Below are 17,014 nucleotides of genomic sequence, written 5' to 3' on the forward strand. Positions count from 1 at the left end.
CTAACCACTGATGCCTAAGAGCCTTGGTTCGTTAAAGACCTACAACATCTTCTAGAAAAAAACACCCCCCAAAAGACGTCCCGTTTATCAGAGGATTTTGGAAGAAGCTCAAGTAGGAGATCAAAAGATAGTTGGAATAACAGGCAAGTTTGGCCTTGGAGTACAAAAGAAAGTAGGGTAGATAGAGACTAATAGGATTGTACAGGAGGCAGAGACAAAAAAATAGAGTTTTGTCAAGGTAATTCGATGGCCATAGGAAACCCTCTTTTCCAACAACCCAAAAGGCAACTCTACACAGGAACATTATCAAATGGTCAATACAGAAATCGGATGAATTCTATACTTTGTAGCCAGAGGTGGAGAAGTTCCATACAATCAGTTAAAACAGAACTCAGAGCGGACTCTGGCTCAGATCAAGAGCTTCTTGTTGCAAAATTCAGATTTAAATGGAAGAAAGTAGGGAAAACCATCAGACCATATAGGTATGAGATAAACAATATCCCTTATGATTATGAATTGGAAGTGATGAAGATTTAAGGGATTGCCCTGGTAGCCAGGGGACCTGAAGAACTCTGGCAGAGGTTCCCAATATTGTACAGGAGGCAGAAACAAAAAATATCCCAAAGAGAAAGAAGAGTAAGAAATCGGAATGGTTCTCTGATGAGGTTTTACAAATAGCTGAGGAAAGAAAGAAAGGCAAAGGAGAAAAGGGGAGGGGAGCCCAGCTGGATGCCGAATTCTAGACAATAGCAAGGAGAAATGAGAGGGATTACTTAAATGAACATTGCAAAGTAATAGGAGAAAACAATGGAATGGGAAAGACAAGACAACTTAAGAAAATTTGAGCTCTCAAGGCAATATTTCATGCCAAAATGGGCGTGATACAAGACAAAAAAGATTGATAGGGACTTAACAGAAACAGAAGAGGTCGCAAGAACACACCAAAGAACTGTAGAAGAAGAAAGCTTATTAATATCATCAATAACTAAGATGGTGTGGTTACTGGCCTCAAATCAGACATCCTGTGATTTCAGAAAGAACTGGAAAGACCTAGGTGAACGGATGCAGAGTGAAACAAGCAGAACCAGGAAAACACTGTACACAGTAACAGCAATATTGTGGGACGATCAACTGGGATAGACTTGGCTTCTCTCAGCAATACAATGCTCCGGGACTGAGGACAAAGAATGCTCTCCACCCCCAGAGAAAGGACTCCGTAGATGAAAGCAGATGGCTTCTCACTTGTTTGTTTGGGTTTATGTTTGGGGATTTTTTTATTTTACTCACTGACAAAAATGAACAATATGGGAAAAAACACAATCCAAATGTCCAATCAAACAAAACCCTACATCCTGGAGTGTGAATTCAGGTGGGCCTTGCTTGGGAAGCACTGCTAACCATCAGGCTAGTGGAGGTGACTGAATTCCAACTGAGTCACTTAAAACCCTGACAGAGGACGCGGTAAAGTGCTGCATTCAATACACCCGCCAATTTAGGAAAGTCAGCAGTGGCCTCGGCATTGGAAAAGAGCTGTTTACGTGCAGATCCTAAAGAAGGGCAGTGCCAAAGAATATTCAAATGACCCAGGAACTGAGCTCATCTCACATGCCAGCAAGGCTATGCCTAAGGCTTTGCGAGCACGAGCGCGAGGCTTCAGCAACGTGGGAACCAAGAATTACCAGAAGAGCAGGCTGGTTCTTGAGGAGGCCGAGGAGCTGAGCTGGAGCCGCTGGCATTCACTCGATCGTGGCAAAAGCAGGGCAGTTCCAGAAAGGCATCCACTGCTGCCTCGCTGATTACATACACTTGCGCTTTTGACTGTGTGGGTCTCAGCAGAACGTGGCAAGGCCTCAAAGAGATGGGAGCGCCTCATGGGCTTACCTGTCCCCTGAGGAGCCTGTACGCAGGTCAAGAAGCACACATGGAGCAACAGCTCGGTTTAAGCTTGGGAAAGCTGTGTGTCGCCCTCTTATTTGTTTAGTTTACCTCATGGGCAATGCCAGGCTGGATGAATGAAGGTAGCTGAGGAACACGGACAGCCTCGGGGCTGCAGATGAGGGCCAGAGGGGAAATGAACTTGAGCAGAGCCCCTAAGATCTTGGCAAGTGATCCCACATCATCTCCTGGAGAAGACGTCGCGTTCTGCAGCGCAGCCAGGAGCTTCCGAGACATTTGCTCCTTGGAAGGAGAACTCCGGCAAGTCGGGCCAGCAGAGTAAAATGCAGGGCCGCCGCCGCCGCCTGGCCCACAAAGGGCCCCAGAGAGAGTCACTGAAAGCCGTCGGACCACCGGCGAATCGTGGCCCGAGTCCCCCGCGGCCCAGTGAACTCACTAGTAACTGGAAGGTCAGATGCTCAAGCGGAGGGAAGCCACAGATGGCGAGAGAGGACTCACTGGGAAAGCCCCCGGCATGGCGGAAGGAAGACGGAAGGTAAAGGGAGAGGTGACGTCACCGGACGGGCTGGACAGGAAGCAGCGAGCACGAGTTTGGACAGGCTTTGGGAGACAGTGGAGGGTAGAAGGGCCTGGCATGCTCTGGCCGGCCCATGGGGCCACAGCGAACGACCGAACGACCGCAGCAAAGGTTTGCGAGCGCTGGAACGCCTGGCGTCTGCCTTTTCCCGGGCTCCACTGGTTCCCAGCAAGCCTGCCCAAGTGTCATTTCCCAGGGGGCCTTTGTTCCCCAAGAAGTGTGCCCAGCTCAGCGAGTGGCATCTCTGCCCTGTCTTTTCCTATAACGGGGAGCTGCAATATCATTTCGAGCCAGTGTAATTCTTGAACGGGTTTTATGCCTTCTGCTGACCGAGGAGGGGAAGCCAGGGCGCGCTTTAGAGTCAGTTTGTGCTGCATTTCTCTTAGCGCCTTAGCCTGTCCTGTGCTCAATAGGGTGCCCCCGGTTGTGTTCCCAGCCTGTGCAGGTGTTTAGTGGACAAAGTGAGCCTCCTCTCCTCCCCTGAGCTCCCTAGGGGTGTCTGGCTTCCTCTTCTATAAGGGACCGCCTGGATACTCTCCAGCCCAGGCCCTGAGCAGAGCGACAATAGGAAAAGTGAGTGTCTGTCTCCCTTCTCTTCGGGGCCCTCCCACACTCTGAATCCATCCATCTGGGCAGCCCCGGAGGGATCGGATTCCCTGGGGGGGGGGGGGGAGGAACCAGAGAGGAAGGGGAAATCATTGTAAATCGGGACCCCAGCTTCATTAGACATTGCTCGCTCTCCCTCCCCCACCCCACGTCCAGCCAAACCGGCCTCCCCACAGACGTAACATCTCTTGTCTTGCTCACCTAGCACTCCTCCTTTATCTCCTAGAATCCCTGTCTTCCTCCAAGCCGCAGCCCAAATACCGCTTGAGGCCTTTTCTAACCTCCCTAGATGCTTCAACCTTCCCTCCCCAGCCAGCTTCTGGAACCTGCTGTTTAATTTCTGAAGCAACAAAAACCTGCGTTTGAATCCAGCCATGTGACCCTGGGCAAGTCACTTCAGCCCTGTAAAATGGAGATGATTGTTGTGTCTATTTGGCAGAGCTGTTCTGGGGCTCAATGCAGCTCTATATGGTGTTTTGTAACACCCCCCCCCCAAAGCGCCATAGAAAGAGGAGGTGTCACTGCTATCTACGGATTTTTAGACGTGGCTTCCTCGAGGGCAAAAATGGCTTCGAGCTTGTGTCCTCGGCACCTGACCAGTGCTGGGAATTTAGCAGGCGATTAATAAATGCTTGGGGGCTGATTGTTTGATTGGGAGGTTTCCTGGAAGTGGGTGGACCCCGCCAGGGTAGGTTAGGGCAAGAGCAAGGCCTTGAGAACTGGGTGCCTGGCCTTGTCCTTCCTCTCCTCTCCACCAGGAGCCCCCTTCTCTTCATCATCTCAATCCTTTCCTTCATCCTAGTGCCCATGTGCGCATGCCTGCCAGCACACTCCAGCCACACACACACACACACACACACACACACACACACGCACATGCCAGCACCCCCTTCGAGGCCTGCAGAGGGCAGCAGCCACCTGCCTTGGGATGGGCGTCCAGAAACTGGGAATGGGAGGAGGCGGTGGGGGGAGGGCGGGCAAAGGGGCCGGGCTGGCTGGGTTGGTTTGGGCATATTGCATTCTGGGGAGGCTGGGGCACCGGCTAGGAGGGAAGAAGGAGGGAGGGAGGGAAAGTGGGAGGGAAGATTCCTGCCTGGCTGTCCAACTCCCCCAGTTCCCGCCTGGGACAGCCTGTACCCTCGCTCCCCTCCTCCCTTCTTTCTGCCCCTGCAGGAATCTTTGCCCAGGTAGGTGGGTACATGCCCTTGCCTTGTGGGGAAGCCCCTGAGCAGCCTGGAGGGGGACAGAGGCAGCTTTGGGGGTGCGGGTGGGGAGCAGGTTGCCCCACCCTTCCTGCTCCCCCATCTTAGCTCGGGAGATGGAAAAATAGGGACCCCCGGGGTGGAGGAGATAGACAGGTGGCAAGAATGGCAAGGTCTGAGAAGGGTCCCCTTTCCTGCCCCCAGTCGGGGAAGGGGGGAAGTGGCAGCTTTGGGGGCGCCAAGCTGTCCCCTCCCAACAGGCCGAAGACCCTGAGTCCCAGCTGCTCCCCCCTGAGGAGAGGAGAGTGCAGGCAGCAGCCTCAGAGTTCTGGCCCTCTCTCCCTGCCCCTCAACAGTAGTTGCCAGGGCAACTCAGAGCGGCCTGGATTAGAAAGGTGCCTCTCGCCTCTACTAGGGAGCAGATAAGGCAAGAAACAAAGTAGCGATTGGTAGAGCTGCCCATCCATGCCACCCTGCCCAGCCCTGGCCGGCAGCACATTGGCACCGGGTGGGCAGATGGGTGAAGGGAGGGATGCCTTCCCGGGAGAGCAACGGCTCAGGGAGAATTCTGGCTGGGGCTTCAGAAAGGGTAGCGACTCCCTTCCCCCAGAGCTGCCCAACCAGCCTGGCCGGGCTACGGATCCAGCAGGCACCTCCTCTGGCTGCCCCTTCCTCCCCTCCCCACTGCCTCCCCCAGGCACCCGAAAGTGGAAATCCCCCCACCCTCCGAATACCTCCCCCGCCCCCCCCCCCCTCTTCCACTCGGGACTGCCCCCATTCGGCAGCCCGACAGGACACTTGCGCCTTTCTCCCCTGAACCATTGTACAAGTGCGGTGAGCTGCGGAGAGGCAGATGCCAGAGAAGGGCATCCGCTGCCCCACGCAGTCACACCCACCCACGTAGGCTTCCCCAACACCAGGGGATGGCACCACTTGCCCGGGGTGGCCCAGGCCAGCAGGGAGCTAGCTGGCCGGGGGAATAGGATTTTCCAGAAGATCCTTAATCTCCAAGGATTACTTCTTTTTTCCTGGAGTGGGTGGCCAGGAAGGGGGTGGGGTCTTGTGACGATGTTTTCCATACCTGAGGCCATGAAGGTGGTTGCCATGAAATGTGTTGAGGTGCCATCTCTGGGGGCCCCACCCTTCCTGTACCAGGTGAAGAAGGGGCTCTCCTCCCCTCCCATCATCCCCTGTTCCCTCTCCTAGGCATCTTCCAGTTGGGGTTGGTGCTGCTCACCATTTCTTTCCTGTGCCTGGCACAGCTGCCATGAGGTGGGCCACCCTGCTGTAGGCAAAAGGGTCACCCTGTGGGAGGGGGAAATGTGGGTGCTAGGCTGAGCTGGTGAGCTCAGGGTTAACATGGGGGTGAGGGGGGCACGCCCCAGGGGAGACAGCCACTCACTGGGGGTGGGGGGAAGGTCTTGGGCACTGTGTTGCCTTTTATCAGCAAGGGCTCTGTCTCCAGCCCCCTGCCCCCTCCCTCTTGCTAGACAAAGGCAGGCATTGAACCCCTAAGGCTGGCAATTCATTTCAAGGGGGAGAGGAGGAGCTGGGGAGGGCACAGAGACTGGGGTGGGCACGTGCCAGGGCCACCCATCCCATTCCTGAGGCACTGTCCACTCTCTCTTCCCATTCCAGCTCCAGGCCAAACACTCCCATCCCCCTTTTTCTAGCCAAACTGGGGATAGGAGTGACCCCGGGAGACACAGGGGACAAAGGGGTGGCCAGCCTTTCTGAAGAGCTTGTCTTTCCATACCGCAAAAGGGTCGGGTCAGCTTACCGGATGCCAGGCTGGCCTTGAGACCCTACGAGGGCATCTTTCTTCTGTTCTTGTATCCTAAGGGAGAAGGCTTAGATTGGTGGGTTGGCATTTCTGCTCCCCTTGCCCCACCTATGCCAGGAGAGCACCTCTGTGACTGGCAAGGGTCCTTGGAGTGGCAGAAAAGCTCTCTCAACTCCCAGGAAGTGTGGTCAAGGAGCCTAGGATAGAACCCTGGGAGGGGAGGGTTGGCTACCCCCCTGGGTGGGGTTAGGGAAACAGAGGGGACATTGTTGGGGACGAGGGGAGAAAATTACCATCATAGCCGCTATTGACGAAACTGCCAGCTGTGCTCAGGGTGGACCCCACTGGCCCTCCCCCAGATGGGCCTGAGTGGACAAGGGCTCAAGCATCTCCCCCTCTCGCCCCCTTTTAGGACAATGCCTACGATATCCACAGTGTACCAGGCGGCAGTGCCCTGGGGCAGCTGAGTGGAGGAGGTCCCCCTCTGCTTCCATATTCCTGGTAAGTGACTGACACACCTTCCCACCCACCCCCACCCACCCCCACCCCCAGACCCTGGACTGGCTTCCCATCATGGGCATTGTTCTCTTCCGGGGTCCCACCTCTCACTTGCTTCACCCAAAGCCAGCTGGGCCAGTGGTTGGGAGGAGGGAAGAGGGAGCCCCCCCAGGGAAAAAGAGGGTCTCACCTCCCCCAGTCCAGCTCTGGGGCCCGGGCCTGCCACTGCCATATTATTTGCACGTGTCCTGGACATGTCGGCACACGTATGTACAAGCCTTGATGGAAGTTGACAACAGGGTTAGCCCCGTGGCCCCAGGGACTGAAGGAAATCCATTCTCCAGAGTGGGGGCCCCACCCCCATCCCCTGTGCTGCCCCAGCTCCCTGGCCCATCCCCACACTTCCAGCCCTTTGCCACTGGGTCTTCCTGTCTCTGGCCTCTAGAGATAAGGGGATCCTGGAGGAAAGGAGAAGATAGATGGGAGCCATGTCTTTGTGGAGAGCCAGTCCCCCCCTCCACTGGGGGGAGAGCTCTGACCCCAGCCCAAGGAGTGTCGGGGTGTGTGTGTGTGTGTGTGTGTGTGTGTGTGTGTGTGTGTGTGTGTGAGAGAGAGAGAGAGAGAGAGAGAGAGAGAGAGAGAGAGAGAGAGAGGGAGGGAGGGAGGGAGAGAGAGAGAGAGAGGGAGGGAGGGAGAGGGAAGGAGAGAGGGAGGAGAGAGAGGAAGAGGAAGAGAGGAGGGAAGAGGGAGGAAGAGGGAGAGAGGGAGGGAAAGAGAGAAGGAGAGGAAGAGAAGGAGGGAGAGAGAGAGGAAGGGAGGGGAAGAGAGTGAGAGAGAAACAAAGGAAGAGAGAGAGGAAGGGAGAGAGAGAGGAGAGAGAGGCAGGGGGGAGAGGGAGGAAGAGGGAGAGGGAGGGAGAGAGGAAGAGAGAGAAGGAGAGAGAGGGAGAGAGAGAGGGAGGGAGGGCGAGAGAGAGGGGGAGGGAGAGGGAGAGGGAGGGAGAGAGGAAGAAAGAGAGGGAGAGAGAGAGGGAGGGAGGGAGAGAGAGAGGGAGGGAGAGGGAGGAAGAGGGAGAGAGAGAAGGAGGGAGGGAGAGAGAGAGAGGGAGGGAGAGAGGGGGAGAGGGAGGAAGAGGGAGAGAGAGGGAGAAGGGGGAGAGGGAGGAAGAGGGAGAGAGAAAGGGAGAGAGGGAGGGAGAGAGGGACGGGGGAGAGAGAGAGATGGAGAGACAGAGACATAGACACACAGAGACAGACAATGCATGAGTGCATCTGTCTGAATTTGTGTGTTTTGGGAGGCATGCACAGAGGGGTGAAAGTCAGTCAGGGGGAATGGGGTGGACAGACCCTCATGTATATACATACTTGAAAATATGTGCTTGTGTTCGTGTGTAGACAGGCTCGGGTCTAAGTATGTTTCAGGGATGGAGGGCCACTCTGCGCGTACATGCGAAAGGGAAGAGTCTGTGCATTTGTGTGTCTGTTTGTAGGGGGCAATCTGTATGCCTCTGGGGCAGGAGGGCTTCTGTACACTGGGAGCACAGTGTGTTGGGGGTGCTGAGTCTCTGGGAGGAAGGACACAAGTCCTGGGGCTCGACACGCCTCCACACGCCCGCCTGCTTGCCGGAGTGTGCATGTCACCATCTCTAAGCTGGTGCCTGAGCTCCTTGCCCCAGCCTGCCTGGCCTGCTGGGACTGGGCGTCTGCACTGGCTCTTGGCTCCCTACCCTCGGCCTGCAGCCCTGCGGTTCCTTGCCTTGGTGTCTCTGAATGGCTCTCTGGCTCGGATAATTTCCCCAGTTCTCCCTCTTGGCCTTGGGTGTCTTTGACTCCTCTGACTTTCTGTCTCTTGGAGTCTCAGCATCTCTGCATCTCTGGCCTCTCTTTCCCATTCCTCCCATCCCAGGCAAGGTTAAGGGATCCCGGGCCATCACACACCACTGATAATACCTGACCCTCACAGAAGGGCTGGCACAACTGTGCTCCTCCCTGCAGAACTCTGGGGCCAAGGCTGGCCATCTAAGCTCTACCAGGGCCCAACCCAGCAGGCAAGGGACTACCTAAAGCTTCTCCTGTTACTGCCGCAAGGTGTGTCTGCTTCAGAATCTGTCCGGGTGTCTTAGAGTCCCTGTTCTTGTTTCTCCCTAGGATCCCAAGGCCGGAAGGGACCCTAGAGGCCTCCAGGGGGATGAAGTGCTAACACCTAAGGTTCTGAAGCACAATTCAAACCCAAGTCTTGACTACTGTGCTTTAGGGCAACTGGGTGGTCCAGTGGATAGAATGCCGGGTGAACCTGGAGTAAGGAAGATCTTTTCTTTTTTTCTTATTTGAAAAATTTTATCTAATTAATTTAGAATATTTTTCCATGGTTACATGATTCATGTTCTTTCCCTCCCCTCTCCCCCTCTTTCCCCCCCCCCCAGCCGACAAGCAATTCCACTGGGTTTTCCATGTGTCATTGATCAAGACCTATTTCCATATTGTTAGTATTTGCACAGGGTGATCATTTAGGGTCTACATTCTCAATCCTATCCCCATCGACCCACGTGATCAAGTAGTTGATTTTCTTCTGCATTTCTGCTCCCACAGTTCTTTCTCTGGGTGTGGATAGCTTCTTTCTCATAAGTCCCTCAGAATTGTCCTGGCTCATTGCATTGCTGCTAGTAGAGAAGTCCATTACATTTGATTGTGCCCCAGTGTATCCGTCTCTGTGTACAATGCTCTCCTGGTTCAAGTCAGAAAGATCTAAGTTCAAATCCAGCTTCAGACACCTACTAGTTGTGTGATCCTGGGCAAATCACTTCACCCTGTTTGCCTCAATTTCCTCTACTGTATATAATCCCTACATCCCAGAATTGTTGGGAAAATCAGACAAGATAGATAATATTTGTAAAGTTTTTAGCATATTGAACAGCATGTAGATGTTTGTTTGCTCCCTTTCTTCTTAGGATTCCATTCATTGCATCACACATCTCCTTTTGTCTCCCTCCCTTCCCTTCTTACTCCTCTCTGTCTTGATTTTCTTCTCTCTGTCTTCCCCCCACATCTTTCTGCTCCTCTCTTCTTGCTTTTCTCCATTTCTCTCTCTCTCTTCCCCTTCTCTTTCTCCTCTATGTCCTTCTCTGTCTCTGTCTCTCATCTACTCACTCCTCTCTCTCTTCTCTTTGCTCTTTTTTTCTTTCTGTGCCTATCTCTGTCTCTGTCGGTCTCTCCCCTCTCTCTTTCTCTCTCTCCTTTTCTATTTGTGTATGTCTCTCTCTCTCTCCTCTCTGTCTGTCTGTCTCTCTCTCCTTTCTCTCTCATCTACTCACTCCTCTCTCATTTTGCCTTCTCTCTTCTCTTTGCCCTTCTCTTTTTCTGTGCCTATCTGTCTCTGTCTCCGTCTCTTTCTCTCTCTCTTTGTCTCTCCCCCCTTTCCCCCCTCTCTGTCTCTCTCTCCCTCTTTCTCTCTCTCTGTCTGTATCTCTCTCTCCCCTCCCCCCTGTACCCCTTCTCATTCAACAAGCATTTCATTTCATACGCTTGGCTCTGGACATACAAGGAAAAGTTCTTGCTCTCAAGAAGTGTACACTGTATTGATGGGAAATGAAAAGTACACATAGAAGTAACCCTCAAAGCTGTTTTGAGCCCAGCCCATCCAGTGCAGCTGCATCCACTGATCTCAGGCCACAAGTCCCTCATATTGACTTGCTCTGGGTGGCTTTCCCAGGGTCCTGAGCACTGGGACAATCTGCCTAGGGTCGGTCCGATAGGTGTTGGGTGTCAATTGTCTGCCCTGGGTGCCAGTACTTACAAAGTCAGTTTTGATCAACTGGAGGGCAAGAGGAAAAGCCTACAAAGGCTGGATGGAAGGAGGAAGTGCCCTCTGCTTTGTTCCCTGGCTGGAGGCCCACTCAGCCATACCCTTCCAGATGTGGGGCCCTGGCCAAGTCTCCCTTCACGGAGGCCTCGGAGCTTGCATCCTCGAAGTCTGGTTCTTTGGCTTAGTGTTTCTCTCTTTGGCTCTGGGGCAGACTAACCAGACTTCTGCCTCTGGCTCTCCATCAGTGGCATCCTGGTGTCTCTGGGGTTCCTCCTCTGGTTGGGGAAAGTGTCTGAAGATAGAGAGAATGATTGGGACGTGTGTGTGTAATGGGGGTAACAAGTGGGCTGGGTAGGGCGATGTGGTGCGTGTCCGTGTCATCGGGGGATATGGAAGGGAGAGGAATCAAGAGACACTGAGCTCCTCCAAGATCACCCTTGGTGAGGAATGGCCCATCCAGGCAGTGGGAAGACTTCCTGCTGACTGGACCTGGCACCATTTGAGTGGCCAGTGCCCCTCCTGGATCTCCTCTGGTTCTATTTTAGAGAGAGAAGACGGCCTCGGGGCCAGGGTAGACCAGTGCCTTGGACTCCTTCCTTCTAGCCCTAAGGAGTACTGCTCTGGTCTAGGGTCTGGGATCTAGAAGCATGTTCCCTTTGCTCACTCCCTCAAGAGTCCCCTCCATAACGAGTGCCTATCCAGTCTTTGATTGGAGATCTCCGAGGACAGGGAGCCCTCCTGTGCCTTTCCAAGCAGGATGAACTGTCGGTGGCCTCCCCTGCCATCTGCCTCTCTGTAGCCTCCCCCGTCCTCCCTCACACTTGGCAGCTAGCATCCCCCCACCTCACCTGCCAACTCTCTGCGGGGCTGGTTCGTGTATGCCCCCCCACCCCGAGAGAATGCCATCTCCCCCCCTTGGACTCCGAGGTCCTTTCGACAGGACTGTGTCTGCCTGTCTTGGGATCTCCCTTGTCCCTTAGTACAGTGCCAGGTGCTTTCCAAATGCCTATTCACTGATTGCTCCCCACGCCTTTCTGGTATAGGTCCCCAAGATGACCAGCCTGCTGCCAACCCTCTTCCTCCTGCTGTTGCCACTACCATCACGGAGAAGTTGGCATCTTGCCCTTGCCCAGCATTTCTCTGCCCCCAATACCACCTTCAACCACCTGGCCATGGATGCTGCTACAGGCATGCTCTATGTTGGTGCTGTGAACCACCTGTACCAGCTGACACCTGACTTACAGCAAGTAGGTGAGGCAGTCACAGGCCCCATATGGGACAGCCCCGACTGCCTGCCCTTCCGGGACCGAACTGAGTGCCCACAGGCCCGACCCACAGACAATGCCAACCAATTGCTGCTGGTGAGCGGGCAGGCCCGGGAGCTAGTGGCCTGTGGGCAGGTTCGCCAAGGTGTGTGCGAGAAACGGAGTCTTGGGAATGTGGCACAACTTGTGTTCCGGGCAGAGGATCCCGGCGACGGGCAGTTTGTGGCTGCCAATGCCCCAGGAGTGGCCACCGTGGGCCTCGTAGTGTCAGCCCCAGGGAGAGACCTGCTGTACGTGGCCCGGGGCCTTGCAGGCAAGCTGTCTGCTGGGGTGCCCCCCTTGACTGTACGCCAGCTGGCCGGGCCCCAGGCCTTCTCTAGTGAAGGCCTGGGCCGCTTGGTGGTAGGAGACTTCTCTGACTACAACAACAGTTATGTGGGGGCCTTTGCGGGCACCCAGTTTGCTTACTTTCTCTTCCGCCGCCGGGGGTCTCGGACCCAAGCCGACTACCGCTCTTACGTTGCCCGCGTGTGCCTGAATGACGCCAATCTCTACTCCTATGTAGAGATGCCGCTTGTTTGCCAGGGGTACAGCCTGGTGCAAGCAGCTTACCTGGCCCCGGGTCAAGGAGGGGGAACCCTGCTGGTAGTGGCTTCCCCAGGGCCTATGGGAGGCTCCGCACTATGTGCCTTCCCACTCCAGGAGGTCGACAGCCGGATGGAGCGGGCCCGGAGGCTCTGCTACACTATGGGAGGACACAGCCCAGCTGGGGAAGAGGCCACCATTGAGTATGGCGTCACGTCCCGATGCGTCTTCCTGCCCTCAGTGAGCCAGTTGGAATGGGGAGGGGGCAATGGGTCCTCATCGCTTTGGCTCCATCCCTTTTCTCTCTCCATTTTTCTGGGTCTCTCTGTGTCTCTGGCTCTTAGTATAGGTCTGTCTTGTTGGGCTTCCTTTTCTCCCCTCGTGCCCATCTGTCTGCGTGCCACAATCCTCTCTCTGTTTGATCATGTGAGTGGCTCCTGGGGGCTTTGGCCTGAAGGCTCTCCCTGGACCCCTTACCCCTAGGACTCCCCGGACTCATACCCTTGTGGGGACGAGCACACGCCCAGTCCCATCGCCAGTCATCAGCCCCTGGAAGCAGAGCCCCTACTCACCAGCATCCCCCACCTCAGCGCTGTTGCTGCTCTTGAAGAGGCCGGCCACACCATCGTCTTCCTGGGGGACACCCAGGGCCAGCTCCACAAGGTGAGATACTCCAGCCAGGACTTTATGGAAAGCAAACCAGAGGGCGGGGTTGGGGTGAGATGGGAGGCAAGAATCTTTCTAGGCTACTAGAATATTCCTTCCAAAAAGGATCTTCAAAGCTAGCTAGTCAGAGTCCATTGCTCCCATTTTCCAGATGGGAAAATTGATGCTAAACCAAGGGAACTTGGCCCAGGGCACATTAGCAGCCAAGCCAAGGCTACATAATGATGCTTTTGACCTCCAAGACTTCTAGATACCTTTTGTACTGTCCTACTATCTGCCTCCTTTATTAAGGACCAGGAAAACCTGGAGAAAGTGAATGGGGGAAGGCCTTGGTGAGATCCATCACTTTCTCCGAATTGGAAGATCGGTTCTGGGGTCCTCCACTGTGGAAGAGGCTCTTCAGGGATCTGAGCGCTGTGCTGCCCCATTGTGTGTGTGTGTGTGTGTGTGTGTGTGTGTGGCCTTCTGGGACGTGTGTTCAGTCAGACCCAGGCTTCTCCTTGCTACCTCCAGTTCCAGGTGTTGAGGGGTATTTGACAGCCTTCGGGGTTCTCCTTTGGAGTAGAAAGGCAAGTTCCCGAGTGTGTAGGAAAGAAATAAGCACCCATTAAGGGCCTTCTATGTACCAGGCACTGGTCTGAGCATTTGCCGAATTGGATCTCGTTGCATCCTCAAAACAGCTCTGGGAGGTAGGTGCCATTTTCTCCCCATTGTACAGATGAAGAAATTGAGGGAAGTAGCAGTGAAGTGATTTGCTCAGCTAATAAGTGCCTGAGGTTGCATTTGAACTCAGGTCTTCCTGACCCCAGGCCTCCGGCTCAGTCCACTGTGACTCCATTTAGCTGCCGTAGAATTCCATTCAACAAGCATTTGTCACTATGTGCCTAGTACTGTACAAAGAAAGGCAAAAGCCTAAGCTGGCTTCTCTTCCAAGCGGGAGGCAACCTCAGAGGGAAGACGCTGGCAATAAGGGAAACTGAGAAAGACCTCATGCTGAAGGCACGGTTTGAGGTGAGCCTTGAAGGCAGAGGGCAGAGACAACGAAGGGGAGAGCATTCCAAGGAGCCAGCCAGTGCAAATGTCTGCGGTCAGCAAACGGCATATACTGTCCCGAGAGCAGCGAAATGACCAAGACGACATCGAGGGGAAGAAGGTGTCGAGGCCTGGAAAGATAGGACCAGGAAGCACTTGGAATGCCAGACGAAGATGCTCTGGGTGATCTAGAGCCACCAAAGGCGATCGATTGAGTGGGCCAGAGGGCCATTTGGACAGCTGAATGGAAGATAGATGTGGTATGGATGCAGGCGACCTCCAGCCCCATCGCCTGACCTCCAGTAGCTGTTGCAATAGCCCAGGGATCGAGGTGATGAGGGCTGGCACCAGAGGAGTGGCTGTGCCAGGGAAGAGGAAGGGGCCCATCCGTGAGACTTGTCAAAGAGGAAACCTGGAGGACTTGACCATAAGTTGGGTATAGGGCGGGGGAGAGGGTAAAGATTTGAGGATGGTGCCTAGGATGGGAGCCTGGGTGACTGGGAGGATGACGGTCCCTTTGACTGTAACAGAGGAGGTGGGAAGATGGGAGGGCAGGGGGAGATGATGAGCTCAGTGTGGGACGTTTTGATCTTGATGTGTCTACAGAACATCCAGCTGGAGATGTCTCATAGGCAAGTGGGGATGCACGATTGGAGGTTAACGGAGAGTTTGGGACCTTGAAGGTAGAATGGAGAGCAATCAGCGTAGGGATAGGTGGTGATGAACATGGGCTCTGACGAGATCCCCGTGCAAAGTAGCTAGAGGGAGAAGGGAAGAGGACCTAGGAGAGAGCCCTAAGGGGTGCCTCTGGTTAGGGCATGACCTAGAGGAGGGTACAGGAAAGGAGACAGAGAGAGAGCAGTAGTGCCCAAGGATGAGGACTGAGAAGAGGTAAAGAGCTCTTTGGAACTTCTGAAAGACTGAGAAAACACTTTCTTTTTGTTTTTAAACCCTCCCCTTCCATCTTAGTATCAATACTGAGTATTGGCGCCAAGGCAGAAGTGTGCTAAGGGGTAGGTCATGAGGGTCAAGTGACTTGCCCAGGGTCACACAGCTGGGAAGTGTCTGAGGCCAGACTGGAACCCAGGACCTCCTGTCCCTAGGCCTGGCTCTCAATCTACTGAGCCACCCCCCTACCAGTTGTTTTTAAATGGGAACAGGAAATGGGATCTGTACAACAACCAGGGATTCTAAATCCCTGGAATAGAGAGAGTAGGAAGGAGGGGGAATATGACAGCCTTTGAGGAAGGCGTCCAAGCACTCTAAGTGCTGCACCAAGTGGTATACTCTGCCACCAGCTTTTGTGCCAGGCAGTGGAGAACACAGACACACAAGGGAATCTGTCTCTGCCCCCCTGGGAGGGGTGGAGGGAGAAGAGATGCAATGCATGCACGGAAAGGCATTTCAGGAGAAAGAGTGTGAAAACTAGGAAGACGATGAGGAAAAGCCTCATCCAGGAGCTGACTCCTGAGGTGTGCTGGGAGACTCACTCACTTTCCTCTCAAATACTAAAGCATCTTTTCCTTATCCTTCTTTTCAAAATGGCAGTATTTGTTTTGCCATCACTTTGCTTTCCAAGTATATTCCTTCCCTCTTCCCTTTCCAGTGAGGCACCTCATGCAATAGTGATTCCAAAAGAAGCAGTAAAGGGCAGCTGGGTGGCTCAGTGGATTGAGAGCCAGCCCTGGGTTCAAATGTGACCCTCTTCTGCCTTGGAACCAATACACAGTAGTGACTCCAAGACAGAAGGTGAGGGTTTATTTTTCAAAAAGAGAGAAAGAGTAAGAGGGCAGCTAGGTGGCTCAGTGGATAGAGAACAAGGCCTGGAGACAGGTTGTCCTGTGTTCAAATCTGACCCCAGACACTTCCTATCCTGGGCAAGTCGCATAACCCTGTTTCTCCAGCCCTTCATCAATTCTAAGTCAGAAGATAAAGGTGCTTTTTAAATTTCTTTTTTTAAGAGGAAAGAATAGACACCCCAACATCACATGCAGTCATCTACATCCATATCCCTCCACCTCTTCTCCCCTGTAATGACAAATTATTCGTTTGTGCATCTCTAGTTGTATTGCTTTAATTCCCGTGCAGATTACTTTCCTGGTTCTGCTTTTTTTCATCCTGCATCAGTTCCTACAAGTCTTCTGTTTCTCTTGTATCCTTTCTCTGGTGTGGTAATATTCCGTTCCGTGCATATGTGCCACCATTCGCCATTGGATGGCCATCGGCCTTGTTTTCATCTCTTTGTTTCAAAGATTCAGCCTGCCCTGACCTGATGATGCCCCCCTCCCCCTAACATCGTCATCATTTTTGTTGTTGCTGCTGCTGCCAGCCATGGTGGATAGCCTCCATTGCTCTTCTGCCATCGTCCCCTGCATTCTGGGACACTTTTCTGGGCATCGCCAGTCTTTGGAGTAATGGAGAGCACCCTCAGGGCCATCCTGAAGCTCTTCATCCCTGGATGCAGCTGGGTGTCATCTCTATGTACAGAAAGGGCACTTGGAGCTTTGAAGAATGGCAGCAGAACAACACCATGTTTTGTTTCACTCTCCCCCCGCATGTTTCTCCAGCACCTTCCTCTTCTGTGTGCTGGGGCATTACAGTTCTCTGGTCTCATCTCCCCCAGGTGTTCCTCAATGGCTCCACAGGGCAGCTGTATAGCTCCCTTCCGGTGGGCCCCCCAGGGACTGCTGTGAACCCTGATTTGCTCCTGGACAGAAATGGGAGTCACCTCTACGTCATGACGTCTTCTCAAGTGAGGCAGGGGTGAGAGGATGGGGGGCGGTGAGAAGGAAGGGGTGTCAGAGTCTCCCTAATCCCCTCCCACTGAACCAGGACTCCTCCTTCACAGGTGACCAAGGTGCCCATCTCCTCCTGCCAAAATTTCCCTGACTGCCCCAGCTGCCTCCAAGCCCAAGACCCCTTCTGTGGCTGGTGTGTCCTTCAGGGCAGGTGAGTGGGGCACCTGAGGCTTGGGAGCCTGGGATCAGATCAGCACCCTGCAAAGGTGGGACCAACAGTCCTGCTGCCAGAAGCCTGGTCCTAGCACCTCCTACGAAGGCCACTGCAGTTTAGGTAGACAGTACACAGCCGAGGTTTGTTTGTC

At 54.1% G+C, this 17,014-nt stretch overlaps 1 protein-coding gene across 2 annotated transcripts in view; it reads left to right on the forward strand.

The window, feature by feature from the left end:
• Positions 1 to 4,103: 4,103 nt before the first annotated feature.
• Positions 4,104 to 17,014, forward strand: part of PLXNB3 (plexin B3) — a 52,283-nt gene continuing 39,372 nt past the window's right edge. Inside the window, exons 1-7 of one of the 2 annotated variants that reach the window (XM_007506979.3) lie at positions 4,104 to 4,266; positions 6,477 to 6,565; positions 8,710 to 8,859; positions 11,407 to 12,453; positions 12,697 to 12,876; positions 16,535 to 16,663; positions 16,760 to 16,860. In XM_007506979.3, coding sequence (XP_007507041.2) covers positions 8,842 to 8,859; positions 11,407 to 12,453; positions 12,697 to 12,876; positions 16,535 to 16,663; positions 16,760 to 16,860 — 1,475 coding nt within the window. In that variant the 5' untranslated portion in view covers positions 4,104 to 4,266; positions 6,477 to 6,565; positions 8,710 to 8,841. The remainder of the gene's footprint in view (positions 4,267 to 6,476; positions 6,566 to 8,709; positions 8,860 to 11,406; positions 12,454 to 12,696; positions 12,877 to 16,534; positions 16,664 to 16,759; positions 16,861 to 17,014) is intronic. The other variant, XM_007506981.2, reaches the window with a different exon arrangement.

Source organism: Monodelphis domestica, chromosome X (genome assembly GCF_027887165.1).
Source record: "Monodelphis domestica isolate mMonDom1 chromosome X, mMonDom1.pri, whole genome shotgun sequence".
In the NCBI taxonomy this organism is placed as follows: Eukaryota; Metazoa; Chordata; class Mammalia; order Didelphimorphia; family Didelphidae; genus Monodelphis; species Monodelphis domestica.